The sequence below is a fragment of the Notothenia rossii genome (assembly GCF_949606895.1).
Source record: "Notothenia rossii genome assembly, chromosome: 5".
NCBI classification, from domain to species: Eukaryota; Metazoa; Chordata; class Actinopteri; order Perciformes; family Nototheniidae; genus Notothenia; species Notothenia rossii.
In genome coordinates this window covers 59,593,452-59,616,674 of record NC_136903.1, presented here as the reverse complement: position 1 = coordinate 59,616,674, position 23,223 = coordinate 59,593,452, and the positions used below count along the sequence as shown (strand labels likewise).

The 23,223-nt window shown below is 44.5% G+C and overlaps 1 protein-coding gene across 1 annotated transcript in view; it reads right to left on the bottom strand.

The window, feature by feature from the left end:
* Positions 1-3,199: 3,199 nt before the first annotated feature.
* The window catches only part of rspo4 (R-spondin 4), a 92,530-nt gene continuing 72,506 nt past the window's right edge, over positions 3,200-23,223 (bottom strand). Inside the window, exon 5 of the mRNA XM_079683347.1 lies at positions 3,200-3,690. Coding sequence (XP_079539473.1) covers positions 3,563-3,690 — 128 coding nt within the window. The 3' untranslated portion in view covers positions 3,200-3,562. The remainder of the gene's footprint in view (positions 3,691-23,223) is intronic.

Sequence of the window (23,223 nt, the reverse complement as noted above, 5' to 3'; positions counted from 1 at the left end):
TTGATTTGTTGATGGGAATTCATGTGAATAAATTAACTCTAGGTTAACGGTACTCTTGCTATCACTACTCACCGACACTATAAACCTTGTCCCTCATGCTAGCCCTGACAACACCGGTAAGCACACCTTCATCTAGGCTGCACTGTTACGTGTCCTGACTTGTAGTGGTTCTCTCCTCTATCTACACTCTTCTTGTCATCTTTGTAAAACGATATCAGACTGGTAATTGACACAGCCATGACTTCTAGTTCAATTCAGTGTGGCTAAAATGAAAAGCTTTGTTAAAATATGCAAGCACGCGAAAGTCAAATTCAGCTTTATTGTCAAAAATTCGACATGTGTTATACATCCAGAAATCTCGAAATATCGTTTCCAACAGTTTGACATGTATACATAAAACAAAACAAAACAAAAAGGGCCTAGATAAACGTGGTACAAATTCAACAAAACAAAAAGGGCCTAGATAACCGGGGTATACAGTTTAAAATGTTAATATATTTAAAGTTTTCAAAGTGCAGTTTCAGTGCAAGTCAGTTGAAACAATCTTAAATTGGCGTGACGTTGAAGTCGTGCGACCCTGCTGCTGTACTGGCTTGTAGTTCGTTTATAGCATAACGTTAGCATTTTGCTTCTGGCGACTAGATTTATGATTCAAAAAGGATAAAAGTAGGGTTGACATGTGGAGATTATCCGGCTGAACAAAACGTGACCCCTCTCTTAAATGTGTGTAAACCACAGACCTTATTTCGAGCTATTTTCCAAAATCCTATGGAGAATTTGCATTGGTTTTTGACAAAGGAACCGGAAGAAGTTTACTTCCGGGTTTAAGGACGCGTCACTGCGGTTCTCTTGGGGGGGAGGGGGGGACGGACCCGTTTAAATCCAGTTTTGGACAGTCTGTCGTGGTTCCATCCCATTTCAAAGTGCTGTTCGGCGCTCGGCGTAAACAACCCTCGGAGCACACTCTCCAATCACAGAGCTTGAGTACTATCACGGGGTTTGCCAAGAGAAGTGGAGAGAATACTTACTTCCGGGTGTAATATTATGTAAAGCAAATGAGCTGCTCCGGCAAAACAAAGGGCCCTTGGTCCTGACGGACTCCAACTTGTGTTTATTAACCAAACAAATAAATAAACACAAGGATAATTATGTGTTATTGTTGAGTAAATTGAGAATTGCACAGGGAAAAATAACGTATCTATTGTGGTGATTGACATTATTCACCCACGGATTTATGGGTTAGGGTATGGTTCTGCACGGACATTTTAGTGAGCCGGACTTCCTGTCTCCGCCGGTCTGTTTTTGAGATGCTAAATAAAAGTCTAGCTTGTACCTTTGATACCCCACCTCCGACTCTCATCTCTCGGCACCACACTATGCCACAATTGCGGATTTTGTTAAACTAATACGTTTGCGCTGTGGACCAACATTGACGGGGAAGGGGGTAGCAAAAAAGATAACACCATTTTACACAACATAACAGAAATAATATCGATAGCAGCGTCCCTAGCAACCACCTTGGTAACAATGAAAACATTGTATAGACACAATTTCCTGAAGTAATCTTCATAATACATAAAGATCATGTACATCCACGGCACACATAATATGAAATAACAACTCATATTTCTCGCATCAAATGACATCAAAACGCATTTTAATGGCCAAACTAACTTTAAAATAGGCATTTTACACCGAGAATAAAACGAAGTTCGGACATGTTTTTTTTTTCTGCAGGGAGAAATGTGAAGATCACGTGACATAGACGCCAGCCATTGGAATGAATGGTGAAAAAAAACGTAGGGATCTTACAATTTCAGAGGCGTTTTTGTAGAAATACTACGTCCTACGTTGTGGACCAACGTAGTTATTACACGTTTTTTTGTGAGACTGGGTTGGCGGTCCTGTAAGGCTGAGAGGATTGAGCAGGTAGAGAACAAGATCAACTGTCCTACAACCAAGAAACACTTACTTACACTTACTCATTTATGTCTAATAATGAAGAAAAGTACAGCATAAGGATATTTCATAATCTAATAATTTCATCCCTATTGCAATGTTTAAAATATTGCTTGTGCAGCTTTATTACAATCTACCACTAGAGCAGTGGTTCTCAACTGGTGGGTCGCGACCCAAAAGTGGGTCGCAGATGTGTGAGTGAAGAAAAAAAACGCTGTGCATGCAGTAGGCGTTGGACTGGAAGTACCGGAGACCATAAACGGTTTTGAAAACTTCTGTCAAGTAGTGATCATCTTCTCAATAAAAGTGCCCACGGAGAATAACTTTGCGGTAGAACTATTCTTTATACATCCATGGGTATAACTTCAGATAAAAATGAACACATAATGAAATATGACCCCCAGTTTGATGATTGACAGGCCACAGAACAATGGGAGCTATCTACCCTTTCCCACAATTTAAAGTAATTCACACAGACTCTCTCCTCTTTGCTCTTCTCTGTGTGGAGCAGCAAGCTTTCAGAACAAAGCGAAACACAAACAATGACATAACATATTATTAATATGTGGGGTAGTAATAGATTGATTTATTTTCTTCTCAGAGTGCGTAATTTATATGTTAGTATTTCTAAAAATCTCCTGGGGGACAATCCCCCCAGACTGGGGTTGGGTTTTCAGCATGTGTGCCTTTTTATGTTATACAGTTCAGCTTTGATTCCATCATCTCATTAAACCTTTTTTTTTTTAAAAAGCATTCTTTAGTTCTGTGAAGGGATGTAAGGGATATATGCACTGTACTTCACTTTAATATTGTATGCTGAAAAGCGTATATACTACTGCACGATTTTTTTTGGAATAGATTTGAGTGGTTCAAAATGTAGGGCCGCAATTTATTGACAAAGGAAAAAGTGGGTCTCGAGGCCTGACCAGTTGAGAACCACTGCTCTAGTGTGGACATGTAGTTGAAGCATTAAAAAAGCATAAATCGGCTATACTGTAAGTACAAGGCCCTTTAATTGTTAAATTGTGTGTAGGAGCTTTCCATTATATTACACCTTTTGAAATGCAGTTGAATCAACAGTTAGTGTATATATTTGACTTTAGCCCTGTTTTAAGTCATCTGTTGTTGTTGGTGTTGTTGTTGTCGTCTTGCCAGGAAAAAACACCATGATTCAAAATGAAGGCAAACGAGTAAAGAGGAGAACATATATATTTTATTCCTTCTATAAAAAAAAAAAACATGTCTCAATTTTGAAGGAAGCGGAACTCACACTTCTGTACATATTTATAGGCGTGCAGTCGGTAACAATATGTCAATAAAAATGTGTACCAGCATCAAAATATACATTTATGGAAACATACATTCATGTAATCTGCATGGAAATATTGATAAATATTAGACTGACAGAGGCGAGCCAATGGATGATATGTTTAATGAGCTCTGGAAAGATAAGGAATCTCCACCCATGCTACACCTTACTGTAGCTTCACTGTGCAATATCAGATTGGACAGGCGGATAATAAGGCTGGAGAATACAAAGCTGCTGCTGACGGATGTTCCGACAGTGGGGGGTGCGTAGTATGCCTCCCCTCCTCAGGCCTCCTCATGCCTCCTCATGCTCCATGGCGCTCTCTGTCGTTGTGTTCGCTGAGTTTCCAGCGGTGTCGTTGGCGACCAGCCGCTGTCGTTTCCTCTTCTTCCCAAATCCTCCTTTTTTATTCTGTCTTCTTTCTGATGGATGGAAAGCAAATAAAAAAAGGTAAATAGTACAAATACTTTGGTTTCAGTTCGCAGAGTACTTTGTTAGGCTTTCACTCATCGCACATCTGTATTTGGTTACCGTTGTGTAACTGTATGGTTTGTTTAATCATTTATAAACAGCCTCACCTCAGGTGCTCCTGTAAGCACGGTAATGCTGCTGTCGCCCTCTTAATGTCTATATCAATCATTCTGAAGCTGTGCAGATATACACTATATAGATAAAGGTCTTGGGCCACCTACACATTACACCTACAGGAGCTTTTATGACATCCCATTACAAATTCTTAGGCATTAATATGAAGTTGTTCCCCACTTTGCAGCGACAACAGCTTCCACTCTTCTGGGAAGGCTTTCTACAAGATGTTGGAGTGTGTCTGTGAATGTTTGCCCAGTCATCAAGAAGAGCATTTGTGAGGTCAGACACTGATGTTGGACCAGAGGCTGGCTCTCTGTTCTAGTTCATCCCTAAGGTGTTCAATGGAGTTGAGGTCAGGGCTCTGTGCGGGCCAGTCAAGTTCTTCCACACCAAACTCATCCAACCAGGCCTTTATGCACCTTGCTTTGTGGGGTACAGTCAGTCTGGAACAGAAAAGGGTCTTCCCCAAACTGTTAACTGACATATTTTTCATCATAAACAAAACTTGAAAATCTCAATAGCTTGTTAGAACCACAGATCTTATTTTGAGAATCTTACCCAGCAAAAATGGTCTCTGAGACAAGGGAACTTGTCTCAGAGACTAACTCTTTTTCATCTGTGCAAAACTCTATGGATTACTTTTGGCAAGGAAATAAGTAAAATGTGTCAAAAGACACTATTTACATTGCTCACAGAAAGTGTATATTTTATTTCCCATAAAGATTTTAGAATGACGAGAATAAGTATTACAGTTGTAAAAGCCCTCAGCGCCAGAGTGAAAAGAAGTTTTCCATTTCCCTGTACTAGATCAGTGTTCACCTTATAGGCCTTAAAGTACCATAAACTGTCTGAATGAAATGTGTGTGTGTAAGACACCAGAAGCTTCCACTGTGCAGCTGCAGACCTCAAACAGCTGCTCTGTTACATTTATATATATTTATATATACAGTTTGCATATATTTCTCAAAGACAGACTGGCAAATGTTTCATTCAGTTGCTCTGACTCCCTCAATTAACTGTTAATATTTCAACACAAGATTTAGAAAAAATGCTAATAGTGGCTTGAAACATCTTTCACACACTGTTAATGTTCTTCATGTTTTGGAGTTGAATATTTGGATGCAGGGTAATTATCGTTAAGTGTTATGTCAACTGGTGTTGAGTCCAGTGTGTCAGTGAAATGTTCTCAATTCCTGATATATCGTTTCTTGGAAAAGGAAGTTTTGACCACAAAGAGAAAAAGCTTTTCAAATCTCAACACAGATCTGATGCATTGCGAAGACACAGATAGATCAGATCATATAAAAGCCTGACGACTTTAGATCTAAACTTTAGAAGGGTTGGACTCAATGAACAAACTTTTACAGTCCATCATGAAATATCAGGTTAAACCGTATCCATATATCTATCATGTGCCATTAAAGGAGATTAAGCCTGGATAGAAAAATGTGGTTTTGATGTTCGGGTATACAGAAGATGGCTTCAGTATTTTTGGCTCCGGTTTAAACATGGAATAATTTTCTGTAATACACAGAAATGAGGTTGATTTAGAGGTTGGTTGGACATCAGAGGGTCAAAGTAAAAAGCCATCCTAAAACTTGACCTCTCCTCTAACATTTTGCGACCATCTGCCAAGGGTAATAAAAAACGAAATAATATACTCCCCACAAAACAATCTATCTTGACCTGTTTCTGGGATTTAAAACATTCTTGCGCTTAAAGAGGCTGTTTATGCTGTTTTGGGTTTCCCTTTCCTGGAGTGTGTTATACCGGTTATTCTGCATGTGCATGGTATGCAAAGGCTAAAATCCCTGTGTTTATTTTTATTTTTTAAGCAACCACACATCTCAAGAACTCCAACAAACATTTGTCAAGAATTAAATATGTCAATTTTGGTCTTCAAAGGTTACTGTGATTCCAAGTCCATTTACTCTTTTAAACGCGAGAACATTTGTCAACATTGTCTGAAGATAGAATAGGCATTACGGAATGAGGGAATGATATGCAGCAATGACTTAGCGTTTGTACAGGGGTTGCCAGGTGAGCTTCCTACAGCTCACCTGGTAAGCTGAGATACACTCTCTACAATATCAGGATGATACGTCCACTACTGAACCACAAGGCAACAAAGGTTCTGTTCCAGGTTCCTCCTGGCTCGTAGGCCTTCAAGTACCGTCCAACCTCTGTTTCAGCCCAACTGGTGTTCAACCTAAATTCTCAGACATTGCACCACTCCTTTGCTCCCGAGTTATGCCTGAATCCTCTTGAAGAAACTGGTACTGGCCTACCATGCTGTGAATCGAACAGGTCTTTCCTACATCCAAGCCATGGATAAACTAATCAGCTCGCTACTCCCTCACCACGAGTGGGACCCATGAACCCCTCAACTAAAACACACCTGTCAACTTTCTTCCATAAAAAGGCAAAAATTAAATATAATCCAGTACCAGTTACCTTGAGTGACATGGCTAGTCCAAATGGAGTGATGGAAATTGCAAGTAGAAATTGTGGTGAAAATGTGCGGTCATATTCCATGCAAAGCCAAAGTAAGCAGGTGAATGCAGTCAGAGTATAACTCCTACTAACTCTGTCACCTGCTCCAGTGAACACACCCACCAGCATTAATGAGTAAAAAATACCACCTAATAAATAAAACACACATAGACCTTATATACATAGCCTTTTACATTTCTCTAGAACTCCTCTTCTTGCTTCCCCATTCTCCGCTCCGCTGTGTTTCCCAATTCCCAACATTCACCTCACCATGAGAAGTTCCCTGCTGGGTTGAAAATAGATTAAATGGCATTCCATAAAGTAATGTTGGGACAAACACAAATGATTCAGAAATAATTATGGTTTCCTTTCTTGCTTTTGGCCTTCTTCCTCTCCCGTTCTATCCGAAACATGTGCATGGACGCTGTACACAAGTTATGGCAGCGATAAAGAAAATGCAGATGGTGCTTTCACTATGTCGTGCACGTTAGCTTGCATCCATCAATATGAACTACTGGTTGCCTCTGGGCAGCTCCACAGAAGAATTGTGTTGTAAAGGACCCGTTCAAAGGCACATCACTTGCATTTTGGGGGGGGGCAGCAACGGAATTCCAACTTTCCACCCACAAACCTACACAACAGTCTCAAACTGACAACATTTTGGTGTGGAGCCATTCGCTTGCATGACACCGTAGCCGCTGGCCGAGAAGTGAAGACTCCACACTGGAGGTGGGCCGCAGATTGCTTTGAATGCTATTTAGTAGTTTATCTCTCGCGTCAAAGGCAAAGTGATGAGAAGATGGTTCAGTTCTGCATGTTTACATTAGATATTCTCCTTTGTTCCACACGAAAGGCAGCAGGCCACGCCAAGATGCCCCGCTGTCATCTGTCATCCATTAGTAATGAGAGCCCATCTTCAGATTGGGGTTTTAAATCCCCCCTCCTGTCTCCTCTCCTCATCATCTTTCTTAAATCAGTCCTCTCCTTTTCCAACTCTCTCCATGCGTTCTTTCTCTCCTCTCCTCCTCTGCCATCCCCTCATTCCTGTAGTCTGTCCTTCATTAGGGATGCTGTCACAATGGCTTTGATTTTGGACAATGCGCTGATGAGTAAGAATTAAGGCAGGCTGTCCTTAAATGACTCTATTTCTCTCTGTGTTTGTCCGCATTCACATGTATATACTGTGCGTGATGGCACACGTGTGAATATGAGTATTACCATATGTTAAGCTCTCTCTTACATGGCTTAGTTGTATACTAAATTCTGATTGGTCAATTGGGAAATTCCAAAGTGTGATCATTTTTCATCAATTACCACACCTCCTACCAGCACCTCTCCTCAGCTCATTGGTCACCATTAGCTGCCAAAATCCACTTTAAGACACCAGTACTGGCCTACCTAGAAGTTGAGTACTTGATTCTGATTGGTCAAATTAGACATTTCCGAGGTTGTTAATTTCTGCTAACAGACCGCTGCTAAGGGAAACAGACCGTTGCTAACGATGATCAAGGGAATATGTGCAGTCATGTTAATCTGCAGAAAGAAGTCAGCTTTGGTACACAAACATTAGTAATACTATCTTAATGTTCACTTTTTTAATATTAAGCACAACTATGGATTCATGATTGCTTAACTGTCCTGTAAGAGAAGCAAAGAGATAAAAAAAAACAGAGCGCCATGGACGTCAGAGAAATCAACAGAAGAAGACAGACAGTAACGCTAACTCGAACTCTGACAATATTTAAAGACTGGATAATGGAAAAAGTTACTGTGAACAGACTTGGAAAGTTAGTGGTCAGAAAATCTCGATCGGCGCTGCCGTAATTTTAAGCTGCTTTCGCCGAAGTTCCAGCCTTTGGTGCGCAGTTGAACGGACTATTGTGTCTTAGCGGAGCCACTTTTAAATCAATAAAATAATGTTTTATCAATATTGTGAGTCTTGTCGTTATAATATTTGGCCGTGAAATAAGCGGGATAATATTCAGCTAGGCGTTTATTAATTAAAAAATGTTGGTGTTCTTTTTTCATAATTGTATTTAGCCCTGGCTAAAATGTGTTAGGATATGAATAAATTAATATTTTCTGAAAGTTAAAATACATAAATATGATTTAAAAAGGTTTATAAAATGTATTTAATGCATGACTGAGTTCAAAGGTTGAAAAGGTTAAGAGTTCATGATCATAGTTTGTTTACTGTGTATATGAGTCAGCACGTGTAGTTCACAGCCTAACTTGACACAGGTGTGCAACTCGATTTTGACAGGATAACAACTGGTGACTTCTAGAATTGTGTGAGTAACATCTGTTTTTAGACTTGTTTCTAACCTGTTTCAGTGTGTGTACTGTATAAATGCTCTGTAGCTTATCTGATTGAAATTGTGATTTTAAATCTCAAAACCGCTACAGTATTTTTCAGGTAGAAACTTGGGACAAGTAATTTGACAGAAACCTTAAAACTGAACTAACTGACTCACTGCCAAGGTTAACTTTGATTTAAACATTTGTAGAATACTAAAAGCTTTATTGAGTAGGTGTAACTGTATTAAGGGTTAAACTCATAACTTTATAACTTAGGGTTTAATGTAATTGTAAACTATTGTGCCACTGAAAAGACAATAACAACTCAGGAGGGAGCCAGTCTAGATTTCCTTTTGAGGGCCACCAGCTGCAGCGAATTAACTAATTAAAGGGGCGTGGTCCCATAGCTGTGAGAAATCAGCAATCAGGTGTCCATTTTAGGCAGCACTTTCCTAGAGCGTCAGACGAAGACTGACAAAGACAATAGAGTCCTTTTGGAGTCACGAGGGAGGCAAAGAGGAGGTCAATCTTACTTCAAATGAGCTAAGTATCGCTGGTGTTTTTATCCTCTCTTGCTAAAATCATGTATATATTCTCCATTCCTGTTATGTGTCTTCTCGCAATTATCACTGGCCCCGTGTATCTCCTAATCGCTATAACCGGCCTGCTCTCGTCTATCCCACATGCTCCACTGAGATCCAACATCTAGTTTCAGGTGGCCTGTGGAACTGCCAGTCAGCTGTTCCTAAGGCTGACTTCATCTCTGGCTACGCTTCCCTCCAGTCTCTGGATTTCCTTGCTCTCACTGAGACCTGGATTACTCCATTCAACACGTCCACCCCAGCAGCTCTCTCCACAGCATATTCCTTCTCCCATACACCGAGACCCTCTGGCAGAGGAGGTGGCACTGGACTCCTGCTCTCTCCCAACTGGAGCTGTTCCCTCTTCAAGCTACCTAACTTCACTCCTTCCACCTTTGAATTCCATGCCGTCACAGTAACTCATCCTATACAATTAACCATTGTAGTTCTCTACCGTCTACCAGGCGCCTTGGGGGACTTCTGGAGGAATTAGATAATCTCCTCTCACACATCCCTGAAACTGGCCCTCCCGCTGTACTTCTCGGAGACTTCAACCTCCAGACAGGGAAGATATCTGAACTAACATCTCTGTTAACCACCTCTGCTTTCTCATTGTCTCCATCCCCACCAACTCATAAAGCTGGCAATGTCTTTGATCTCAGATTCTCAAGGAACTGCACTACTTCTAACCTCTCTGTAAACCCGCTCCACACATCCGATCACTTCTTCATTTCATTCTCTCTACCCCTTTCCAAACATAACAAACTAATCTCTTCTCATCCGGCACCTGTCCGCCGTAACCTTCGTTCCCTCTCCCCCTCTACCTTTGCCTCACCGGTGCTCTCAGCCCTCCCTTCCTCTGACTCGTTCCAACTCCTGCCTCCAAACTCTGCTGCAGAAACTCTCCTCTCTACTCTTTCATCCTCTCTGGACTCTCTCTGTCCTCTCACATCTCGGCCGGCTCGTCAGTCCCCTCCTGCTCCCTGGCTAAATGACGCACTGCGTGCTAATAGAACCATCCTTCGGGCAGCAGAGCGGAAACGGTGAAAATCCAAACACCATGACGACCTCCTAACCTATCAGGCTCTCCTCTCTTCTTTCTCTGCTTCGATCTCTCAGGCAAAAAGCACTTTTTTTCAAGAAAAGATCCAATCTTCCTATTCCAATCCCAATAAACTATTTTCCATCTTCTGCACCCTCTTGGACCCCCCCAGAGCCCCTTCCCCCTCCTCCCTTATTCCAAGCGACTTTTTTAACTACTTTGAAAAAAAGGTTGATGATATTCGCTCTTCTTTTTCTGACTCACCCTTACTCACCGCTGGGTCACCAGACCCTCCTTTCACCCACACACTAACCTCCTTTTCCCCTCTCTCTCCAAGTGAGGTTCTTACCCTCGTTACCTTTGCCCGTCCTACCACCTGTCCTCTGGATCCTATCCCCTCAAACCTCCTTCAGACTATCGCTCCTGATATTCTACCGTTTCTCACCCATTTCATCAACACTTCTCTAACTTCTGGTCACTTTCCAAACAGTCTCACGGAGGCAAGAGTAAACCCTCTCCTAAAGAAACCCACTTTCAACCCGTCTGATGTTATAAACTACAGGCCTGTCTCTCTCCTCCCGTTCCTGTCTAAAACACTTGAACGCGCTGTATTTAAACAACTCTCCTGTTATCTCTATCAGAACAACCTTCTTGATCCGCACCAGTCTGGTTTCAAGGCAGGTCACTCCACAGAAACTGCCCTCCTTGCTGTCTCTGAGGAACAACACACGGCTAAAGCAGCATCCCTCTCCTCTGTCATCATCCTTTTGGACTTGTCTGCTGCATTCGATACGGTGAACCATCAGATCCTCCTTCGCACTCTCCAAGAACTTGAAGTTTCAGGTTCTGCACTTTCCCTCCTCACCTCATACCTCAAAGACCGCACCTACAGGGTAACTTGGAGAGGGTCAGAGTCCGACCAATCGTCAATTAACTACAGGGGTGCCTCAGGGCTCTGTTCTTGGTCCACTCCTCTTCTCTCTGTACACAAACTCGCTCGGATCAGTCATTACCCCACATGGTTTTTCATACCACTGCTACGCTGACGAAAATTAATTCTGTCTTTTCCCCGTTCTGAAACCCAGGTCGTCGCACGCATCTCTGCTTGTCTAGTAGACATCTCTCGGTGGATGTCTGCTCACCACCTCAAGCTCAACCTTGACAAGACTGAGCTGCTTTTTCTTCAGGGAAAAGATTGTCCCTCTTGACCTAACAATCAACATTGGCACCTCTGTTGTTTCCCCGACTCAGACTGCAAGGAATCTGTGTGTGACCCTAGATCAACCTGTCCTTCTGCAAACATCGCTGCAACAACCAGCTGCTGCAGATACACGCTTTACAACATCAGGAGGATACGTCCCCAGCTGACCCAGAAAGCGATGCAACTTCTCGTCCAGGCTGGTCTCGTCATCTCACGCCTAGACTACTTCAACTCCCTCCTAGATGGTCTACCTGCATGTGCCATCCAACCTCTGCAGCTCATCCAGAATGGTCTTCAACCTTCCTAAATTCTCCCACACTGCGCCGCTCCTCCGCTCCCTTCACTGGCTTCCATTAACGGCCCGTCCAAACAGCGGCTTTGGAAAAAGCTTACCGGCAGGCGTGTCTGAAGCTCGACCAACAACCAATCACATGAATCTGCCGCCCCTGACACACAAGCAGTGGTTTGATTGGCTAGAGCTTGTTCTGGCATATGATTTGATTGGCTGACGCTTCCAACAAAAGCTTCAGAAGCTTCAAAATTTGAACATTGCTCAACTTTTGGAGCTGGAAACGCCAGGAAAGCTCCGCTCTGCTTGCCACAATGCAGTTCGGCGAAAAGGGACGTCACCCCATTCAAAGTGAATGGGCAGAAGCGTTGGAAGAAGCTTCCAACGCCGCTGTGTGGACGTGCCGTAACTGCTAGAATCCACTTCAAGACACTGGTACTAGCGTACCATGCTTTGAATGGATCTGGCCCTTCCTACATCCAGGACATGGTTAAACCGTACTACCCAGCATGTGCACTCCGCTCTGCATCGGCCAAACGGCTCGCTGCACCCGCACTACGAGGGGGACCCAAGTTCCCATCAGCAAAAATACGTTGGTTTGCTATCCTGGCTCCAAAATGGTGGAATGAGCTCCCCATTGAAATCAGGACAGCAGAAAGCTTACACATCTTCCGGTGCAGACTGAAAACTCATCTATTTCGACTCCACTTCGAGCAATACAATTACTAACAAAGCACTTATATACTAACAAAGGACTGGCTTATCTAAAGCCAGTTGAGTAGCACTTGAAATGTTTTGGCTCTATGAAACCCCAGTTCTCAGAGTAACATGAAGTGAGATGTCTCACTATGGGATGCGCCTCAACGCGTATGCAAACAGAAGCATCAATTTCATTACGCCAATCCTGATTGGCTGGTGATCTTGACGTCTACGTCAGGGAATCCACCCACCCTATAAGTAGCTTGCGCTACGACGCAGCGTCATTCAAAATAAGCACCTCTTCTCGCTTCGCAGGGCCGTCTGGTGAGACATCTCACTTCATGTTACTCTGAGAACTGGGGTTGCGTAAGTAACCTATAGTTCTCATTCATAACACTCAGTTTGATGTCTCACTATGGGATATTGAAACTCCCGTATTGCTAGACATGCTTATCTCGAAAATCACCAAAACAACCAGAACTTAACAGGTAGAACCCTGTCTCAACACGGGGCCCAGCACTGCGTGGGCCACACATGGAGCAGAGACATCTAGCCTGTAGAAGCGGACAAAAGTGAGCGGTGAGGACCAGCTCGCTGCTGCACAAATGTCTTGGATGGAAACACCCTTGAACAAAGCCCAGGATGTAGCCAGTCCACGAGTAGAATGAGCACGCAGGCCCATTGGTGCCTGCAAACCCTGACTCGTATAAGCCAGAGCAATCGCTTCCACAATCCAGTGGGAGAGCCGTTGCCTGGTAACGGGCTTGCCCTTCTGAGGGTTAGCCCAGGATATAAAGAGTTGGTCATTGCAACGAAACTCTTTTGGCCTGTCCATATAGGTGCGTAAAGCACGAACTGGACACAGCAAATTTGGCCGCTGTTCCTCAGAGGAACACAGCGGCGGAGGAAATGCCACAATGTCAATGGGGGTACATGAGCCTACCACCTTAGGTATAAAGGCAGGGTTGGGCTTCAGCAACACTCTCGTTTGCCCCGGGGCAAACTGAGTGCATGAAGGATGTACAGAGAGCGCATGAATGTCACTGACTCGCTTGGTAGATGCCAGAGCCAGTAACAGCACTGTCTTCAGTGACAGGTGTTTCATGTCAGCTTCTTCCAGGGTTCAAATGGAGGTCGAGTGAGCCCATCTAAAACCACTGCCAAGTCCCATAAGGGCACCAGTGACCTGGAAACAGGAAGGAGCCTGCGAGCCCCTTTCATAAAACTGCAGACCAAAGGATTTTGGCTAGCCGTCTTTCCCTCAAAGCCCACATGGCATGCAGCAATAGCAGCCAGGTACACTTTGATCGTAGAGAAAGCTCTGTGTTTATCAATTAGGTCCTGTAGAAATGATAAAATCACCCCGACAGGACATTGAAAAGAGATGTTTCCTTTTTGAAGGCACCACTCCTCAAACACCCTCCACTTACAGTCATAGAGAGACCTGGTGGAGGAAGCTCTTGCAATCTGAATAGTGTTTATCACCTTCTGAGGGAGCCCCACTGTATTCAGATTGTACCACTCACGGGCCAGGCCCATAGTGCCAAGCGCTCTGGGTGTGGGTGAAAGATCTTCCCCCCCGCCTGAGACAGTATGTCCCTGCGTAGTGGGAGCTGCCACGGCTGCCCGCATAGCAGCTGACATATCTCCGCCAGCCAGTACATTGCAGGCCAGTGCGGAGCTATCAGGATCAGTGTGTGGCGTTGTTCTCTCACTCTGGCCAGAGTTGGGGGTATCAGAGCCAGGGGTGGGAACGCGTACAGAAGGGCCGGAGACCAAACGTGCGCGAGCGCGTCCACGCCTACGGTGCGTTTTTAAATCGCGCATTGAAAAGAACAGCTGACATTGAGCATTTTCTTTTGATGCGAACAGATCTACCGCGGCTCGGCCGTAACACACCCACAGCTGACTCACAACCATTGGATGTAGTGTCCAGTCTGCATATATTGTTGCCCCTCTGGACAGCAGATCTGCCCCGAGGTTCATCACTCCTGGTATGTGCGTCGCTCTCAGAGAGAGGAGACGTCCGCAGCTCCATAAGATCAGTTTGCGTGCCAGCATGTGTGACTGGAGAGAACGCAAACCCCCTTGACAGTTTATATACGATATTGTGGTCGTGTTGTCTGTCCTCACGAGGACATGATGTCCTTTGAGAAAAGGCAGAAAGCGTTTTAGGGTGAGGAACACTGCTAAAAGCTCCAGATAATTTATGTGTGACCGTTGGAGGTCTCTGCTCCAGAGACCCCTCACAGGTCGACTTTCGTATATACCCCCCCAGCCCGTCAGACATGCGTCTGTGGTGACCACCTTCCGCGATAGGACAGCACCCATAGGCACGCCCCCTTCTAGAAAAGTCGGGTGTAGCCAGTGGCGCATTGCCATTCCGCATTTCATAGTGACCATCACTCTCCGCGCGCCATGACGCACGGGGTCCAGTCTGAGGGCAGCTACCCAGCGCTGAAACTCCCTCATGTGTAAGCGTCCCAGTCGTACCACCAGGATGGCTGACGCCATGAGCCCCAGTAACCACAGACATGATCTGAAGAGAACATATTTGCGTAGCCGGAAATGAGCGAGGCAAGCTCTGAAGGCTTTCACTCTTTCTGCTGACAGGCGGGCTGTAAAGGGCACGGAATTCAGGTGTAGGCCCAGGAAGAGTACAGTCTGGGCTGGGGAAAACATACTCTTTTCTGTGTTTATTACGAAACCCAGATCGAGCAGGTGTTTTACGAGGACATTCGTCTGCGTAATAGCCTCTTGCTCCCACTGTGCGAGAAGCAGCCAGTCGTCCAGATAAGTTGCCAAGCGAATACCCTGTTGTCTTAACGGGGCTATCGCGGCTTCCGTACACTGTACAAACAATCGCGGGAGACATACCGAAGGGAAGGACTCCGTACTCGTAACAGACACCCTGAAAGGCGAACCTCAGATATTTCCTGTGTGGGTAATATACTGGGATGTGGAAATACGCATCTTTCAGGTCGACTGATGTGAACCAGTCGTTCTGGCGCACGAGACGCAACAGAGATGTGTGAGTGAGCATTCTGAATTTGTATCTTTTGAGATATTTGGTCAGAGCTCTCAAATCTAGTATAGGACGAATTCCGTTCCCTCCCCGTTTGGGAACGAGGAAATACTTGGAATAAAAGCCGCTCTGACTCTGTTCGGCGGGTATTATCGATATAGCCTTCTTTTCTAGTAGCGAGAAAATCTCTTGCTCTAGAATATGGGCCGACTCTCTCCGGGCTTGTGAATACAGAATGCCCGAGAAGCGAGGGGGGGTGACAGCGAATTGGAGCCTGTAGCCCCGTGTTACTGTCTTGAAAACCCAAGCAGAATCTGTGAGCATCTTCCACTTTTCGCTTCTTAAAGCGAGCGGAGATGTCACATCTCTGTCGTCTGTTTTATGGGGCCCTCTAGTGTCTGAACACGGTGGTACCCCAGGTTGAGAACCCCGGCCGACACTGCGCATGCGCGTGGCGGTGGTGCCTTCACAATCCCGTCTAATGTCCGCCTTTTGAGAGAGGCCGTAGCCGCTTTCAAAAGAGGGGTAGACGACATACTGTTTATTGTTTTTATTGTTTTTCTTTTCATTTTTCTTTACTGCGCCCTTGGCTTCAAGCCAGGAAACGACAGTGGAAAATTATTTATTAGGAAACAATAATGATGACATGTGTTTGTGTGACTTAAACAGGCAGTGGAACTTGCCGTCTTTGATGTTAAGTCCATTTCCCTTATGGCGCAAACTTGAGGATGACGTTCTGGCATCACTCGAGGCGGCGGGAAGATGGGGGCATGATGGCACCCCGAAAACACATGAGCATCTAACACTGGAACGTGTTCTGGAGCTGGAGAACAGGGAGCTTCCAACTCTCTCGTCGAGGAGAGGAGAGGAGGCTGTCAGGCCGCCCGCTTCTTCTTCCTCGCCTGGTGGCTGAAAACCTGGGTTGGCTGTGCCTGAGTGGCAGCTGCCGGAACCGGAGATCTTCTTGGCCAGCTCATCCTCGCCTCGTGCCCGGGCTGGGGACCCGGGACGGGCTGTGGTCTCTGCTGCTTCGGTATCTTGAACCGGGCAGGACGTGAGGCAGCTTGAGTGAAGGCCTGCCGCGGGACCGTTGAAGGTGGCGGCTGGACCCTTCGGGGGAGACAGAGCTGGAGAGCCTCGTCTTCCTTCTTTTTTGATTCGCATCTCAGCTGCATTGAAGCTAGAGCGGAGCCAAATATGCCCTCGGGAACAATAGGCATGTCCAGAACATCCTCTTTTTCCCGGTCTGGAAGGTTCGTCAGGTTGAGCCACCTGGCTCTCTCCTGTACCACCATAATTCCCAGTGCTTTGCCCGTGGCTTGGACTGCACAGCGCTGCACACGGAGGCAAATGTCCGTGATCGCTGCGATCTCGTCCCACACAGCAGGCTCAGGTTTGCTCGACAAGTCTTCGCAGAGCTCCGCCTGGTAGGCGGTCAGCAGCGAGGAGACGTTGAGTGCCCTGGCGGACAAAGCTGCAGCTTTATAGGCCTGTTCGGTCATCGCTGACTGAAAACGGTCCGCCTTTGCCGGTAGCGTGGGGTTCCTGCTCGGTGTCGAAGCCAGCCTCGGTTGGAGGAGGGCTGCCACCAGCGGTTCCATGGGCGGCATGCGGAGCAGGCCAAGCCTCTCCATACCGTCACAGTCCAGGGAGGAGGCACCCTGGATTGGGACCTTGTTGCTGAAAGGGCGGTCTCTCCAAGAGACCGACACCTGGTCCAGCATCTCCGGAAAGACTGGAAGGAACTGCCTCTTCGTCCTCGCTGCTTGGGGCAATTGCTTCCCCTCGTAGTGAGATCTGGAGGTCTCCTTAGCTACTTCAGGCCATGGGTTGTCCAGCCTGGACGCAGCGCGTTGACACACGGCCTGCAAGTCCATACTTAGGCAGGGCGAAGCTGGTGTGCTTTCGCCCGGGAGAGCGGACATTGCTCCCGGCTTTGCAGCCTGAGCCGATGAAATGAAGATGTCATCCTCGTGCTCATCCGAGTCGGACAGGAGTAACTCAGAGGCATCCTCTTCTTCCTCCATATAGTCCAACTCCACGACATCCTCCACGGGTGGAACCATGGTGAGGTCCAGTTGGGAGCCCCAGCTTGACACAGCGCGGGGCTCCGTTCTCGCGGCTCTTGCCGCCACCGGACCCCAGCCTGACACGGCGCGGGGTTCAGGATCAGCGGCTGCCACTGTTTTTGAGCCCCAGCCTGACACAGCACGAGGCTCAATCTCTGCGGCAGACGCCAGGGCGTCGGCATGGAGTGGACACGCTAGTAACAGGTACGTTACTGAGAAAAAAATCCAACCTTGTCCTTAATCCGAAAGGAAAAAGAGACGGCGTAGATTTTATTCTTTAAAGAATATTAACTGGTGTGTTAATACCTTTCGTTTTTATCTCCGTCTCCTCTGGTGTGAGAGAGAAAAGAGAACGTCCTTGCTACCGTGGTGTCGGTGTGGAGGGAAGAAAAGCTAGCAACAGGTATGTTACTAGCTTGAAGAAAAAATCAAACCTTACCGTAATTTCGAAAGAAAGAAACGGCGAGGCAGATTACAATATTATCTGGTGTGTTAATATTGTTCAGTCTTCTTGCAAAGCAAAAAAGTAACCGGCAAGCGCCCGTCGACCGCATGTTAGCTTTGGGTTCAGTCTGTGGACCGTTAAGCTAGCCCGGCTACTGATAATTCGAGATGTGCTCTGAAGCGAGAAGAGGTGTTTGAATGACGCTGCGTCGTAGCGCAAGCTACTTATAGGGTGGGTGGATTCCCTGACGTAGACGTCAAGGTCACCAGCCAATCAGGATTGGCGTAATGAGATTGATGCTTCTGTTTGCATACGCGTTGAGGCGCATCCCATAGTGAGACATCGAACGGAGTGTTATGAATGAGAACTGATGTACTTATATGATTCTGTTTTCTTCTAGTTTGTATCTTCTTGGTCAAATGCACTTATTGTAAGTTGCTTTGGATAAAAGCGTCAGCTAAATGCAATGTAATGTGTATAACTGTCAATCTTCTTTCTATAGAGCCGAAGTTCCTCCCTTTCCGGTGGACAATCATGGGAAATTATTTCGGAAAAAATATGTATTGTAGTCAACGGCGAGAGAGAATTTATCTTTCGATCCCGTTTGAATTGTGCCATGAATAACACATATGATGTTTGTCAATTTTTAAAAGATAATTTTGCAAGTCAAGAAAAAAGAGGTTTGTCGTAACACTGTGAAGTAACACTTATTTTTGTGTGAAACCGCTCAATGAACTACATCTCTGGTCTCGCACAATATACGCCAACGAGGTGAAAATCATTACACGTCTGGGCATGTTGAGAGCTGCAAATACACAAAAGGGGAGTTAGTCGGTTCCGTAAGAGCCAGCATGTGGGACCGGCTGTACAAGGTTTCGGTGAGTGTTAAACGAGTGTAATGTGTAACGTTAATGCCAGCTAGCTAACATTAAACTATCAACTAGTTTTCTCGTTAAGGACTGCATGATCGCTGTGTATGCAGTGTGGACAGGGCCGGTTCTAGCCAATTTGATGCCCTAGGTGAGATTTTAGAAGATTTTTAAAAGTAAAATGCTTCAATCTGGTGCACCTTGAGCACAAAATGACTAGAGAATGGCTTTGCATGCAGACATGTTGCACCTACAAATGCCCCTAAGACTGTTTATGCATCTGACAGTGGATATTCCAATTGGAAAAAAGGCGACTTTTAGGGATAGTGGGTTTAATGTACGCTAAATCAGAGACACATATGAATGCAATAATCTCATGGGGTGAACACAAAACAATGGCTGAAACAAACACGTCTGTCCTGGTAATGATGGGAGCTGAACATCAAAAACAAGTACTTGAAAATCAAAAATACATCAAAACCTTTTCTGAAGTTTTGCTGCTCACAGCTACTCAGAATATCGCACAAGGTGGATATGATGAAACTGAAACATCAGAAAACAGAGGTATTGAATCTTGTGAGTAACCATGATCCATTTATTTAAAAAAGAAGGAAGGCCCAGAAATGCAAAGTACACAAGTAAACTTACTCAAAATCAGATATTAGAAAGTTTGCCAGGAATGCTGCAGGAGGGAATTATAAATGAAGTCAAAGCCATTAAGCATTTTTCCGTTATGGCTGATAAAAGACAAAATGCCAGCAAAAAGGAGCAGATGTCCCTTGTGGTAAGGTAGTATGATGGTGTGGTACAGGAGAGCTTCCTTGAGTGCCAGGAAGCAGAACACTTAGATGCAGGTAGTTTAACCAATAAAATAATTTCCTGCTTGGAGAAATATGGGCTGGAATACAGAGATAATCTAGCGGGTCAAGGATACGATGGCGCTGCAGTGATGATTGGAAAATGTTCTGATGTCCAAGCTCAGGGCCGTGGGAAGTAGGGGTGCTGAGGGTGCTGCAGCACCCCCTGGTGGAGGACAGGGGATCTGCACTTCCACAAGATATAATACCAAAAAAAACGAATTTTCAACCTTGGTGTAACAACATTCATAATAAAGTAAAGATAACACCCTTTTTTCAACCCGGTTACATTTTCCATTTGCCCTGTACGATGGGCGCTGTAGTGATGAAAGTGAGGGATGTTGGCTTATCAGGTGCCCGCAGCTCACAGCCAAAGTGAGAGAGAAAGAGAGAGGGGATACCGCGGGGATACGTTATCTCAGTGAGTCTATCTCAGTGAGTCTCAAACGTTTTGATCACAATTTATGTAAACAAATATTTCCAAGGTACACCTTTATAATTATTAGGATAAATCAAAACAGGTTTGAAATCATTCCAATGTATACTATAGGACAGTAAACCAAAAATATCGTTTAAAACTGGAGAGATTTAAAATATGCCTAAATAAATAAATGTTAACTGGTAAAATAAGATATGAATGAACAATACAAATAAAATAAGTTACATTTATTTGTTATTGGCTATGGTAGGTTATTGGAAATGTTCACATACTTATTGGATTAATAAAATGCAAACCGATCTGTTGTACCCCCTAGATCAGTCTCTAGTAATTGGGCGCTCAAAGTGCACCAGATTGAAGCATTTGACTTTAAAATGTTAAAAAAATCTTCCCAGGGGGGCACCACCGGACCCTCCTAGAGGATGTGAAGTCCACCCCTCCAATTAAAACATGTTACAATACTAAATAAATTTGAAATCTTGTTATATAAGCTGTCCACCATGTCAATATGTTTCTCTGTTTGTAGTGTATTGGTCTTTTGTAGAGGTTTTTCATTGCCAGCTAAAATCTTGCCTATATGGCAGCACATTGGTCAGAACCAGCCCTGGTGTCATCCCCACAGCACCCCCCATTTGAAACATGTTCCCACGGCTATGTCCAAGCTAGAGGGAAGCAAGTAGCCAAGTATGCATTCTAAATCCACTGCAATGCTGGATGTTTTTTCTCGTTGTTGGAAAAGCTGTATGTGTTCATGTCAAGCTCATTTGTCCACCAAAGATGGCTTGAAGTCCAGAAAGAAATGTTCAGTGGCCCACCACGGGAACTACAGAGACTTAGCGACACCAAATGGGCCTGCTGCTACATTGCTTGTCGAAACCTCATGGATAGGTTAACTGCAGTATTAAGAGTATTGGAAGAAAACTCAGATGAGCCCAATCCTACCAGGGCTGTAGAGGCACGCGGGCTACTTTGTCAAATTTACATTAAGTTCATTGCTCTAATTACAGTGTTCAGAAAGATCCTAGGTGACACAAAGTTCTTATCAGATATGCTCCAGTCATCGAAAATAGACCTTTGCAAAGCTATTGATCTGATCGAGACCCTCAGGCAGACTTTTGAGGAATATCGCAATGAAAGGGAAAGCTTCAATGAGCTGTGGAATAGATGAATTGAAACATGTGATCATTTCAATATTTCTAAAGTGATCAAACTGAAAAGAGCCACACAGACAGCAAGAAGACTAGATGATGGTGTAGTCACATCCACACTTGGACAGAGAACCCAAGTTTACTGTAAAGAGGCCTTTAGGGTAAACATATTCCTTCCCATCATAGACTCCATGATTAGTGAGATGGAGAAATGTTTCTCAAAGTCCAACTGTAACATAATGGAGGGAATACAGGCCCTAAATCCGTCAAGCAGCAACTTCTTGAAGGAAGAAATTGTGTTGTTATTTGCAGAAGTTTATGGCTCAGGTTTTCCAGATCTGAAGAACGAACTAAATCAGGCAAGAAGACTTTTTGAAGGAAAAAGGGCAAAGGGAAAAGAGACTCCCACCACTTTGATGGACTTAGTCAAGTTCCTGGATCCTTTTAAGGACGTCCTGTTTGAGATTTTTAGTTTATGTAAGATTGCAGCTGTTTTGCCAGTGAGTAGTGCTGGGTGTGAGCGCAGCTTCTTAACCTTGAAGCTTGTTAAAACTCACCTGGTCAACAATGGCAAGTAAGCGGTTGACACATTCAGCTGTGCTCAGCATTGAGAGTGAGCGTGCAAAGCCACTGGACCTAGATATTTTTGTTAGACGCTTTGCTGGACAGCATAATAACCGCCGCCTTAAATTGGCTTAATCTTTGTATACTGTAATGTGTGCAAATGTGTGTGTGTATATATTAAAGGTGTTCACAGTTTCCAGCTATAGTGTTATATTAAAAAGTTTAATTCAGCGTATTTCTATATTCATTTAGAGATCACATGAGATTCCATAAATGATGTATGCTCATTGCAGTGGCTATATGCTGTATGATTGTTGCTACTGTTTGGCTGCTGTGGTAGTGGGTGATGTAACTTCTCATTATTGTTTGATTGTTGTACAACGAAATAATAATTGATCAACTATACCTGTTATGTGCAACATATAGTGAAACATCTGTTATGGAAATTGTGAGATCAAATGTATTAACATTGCTGACTGTAAGCTGTATTCTGAAAATCTCATGTCATGTGGTTTGACTGATTAGGTCAAATCCCTGTAGTGACCTTTGAATGTGTGTGAGTGATCAACGGATGTTTTTGCAAGGGGGTTTGAGGACACAACAGGAAGTTAGGATAAGGTGTTATCTGTTTCCCTGCTGCTCTGTGTAGGGTGTGAGTTTTGCATACGGTGCATGGGGGTCTCAGCTGACCTAATCAAATGTTGTAATGTAGCTAAGCTTTGATAAGAGAGACTGTTTCACTCAGAACAGGACGTGCTCTTTGGAAGAGACGTCATACTTGCACACACACACTGTAAAGAGAGGGGACGGACCAGACGAAATCAACACCAGCTGACTCACTGCTTGGGCGTCGCCCAGGGGTGAACAACAAATTAGAAGATATGAAGGGAGGAGCAACCGACACAACTCCTCCTCCTCCTCCTTATGTGTTTAAATACTGTAACATTTCAATACTGGACACTATTGTTCTGACTGGCTGTAGTGATACGAATATCGCACGGTGGTAGAACTTGAGTCCGGGGTACTCTGTATTTTGTACGTATTTCTGTACTATTGTCTTTTACCAGTAAACTTAGCTTATCTCTTATCTCATATCTCGGTGTCTGAGTCCTTCTTCTTATAGCAGACCACTCATCAAGGGACGGCGCGGAGCAGAGGTGGACCTTCCACTACCGCCATTGGGTGGTGCTCCAACAATATATATATATATATATATATATTAGGGCTGTCAAACGATTAACATTTTTAATCAGATTAATCACAGCTTAAAAAATAATTAATCATAATTAATCACCATTCGAACTATGTGCCAAAATATGCCATTTCTTTATGTAGGCTATATTGTTGT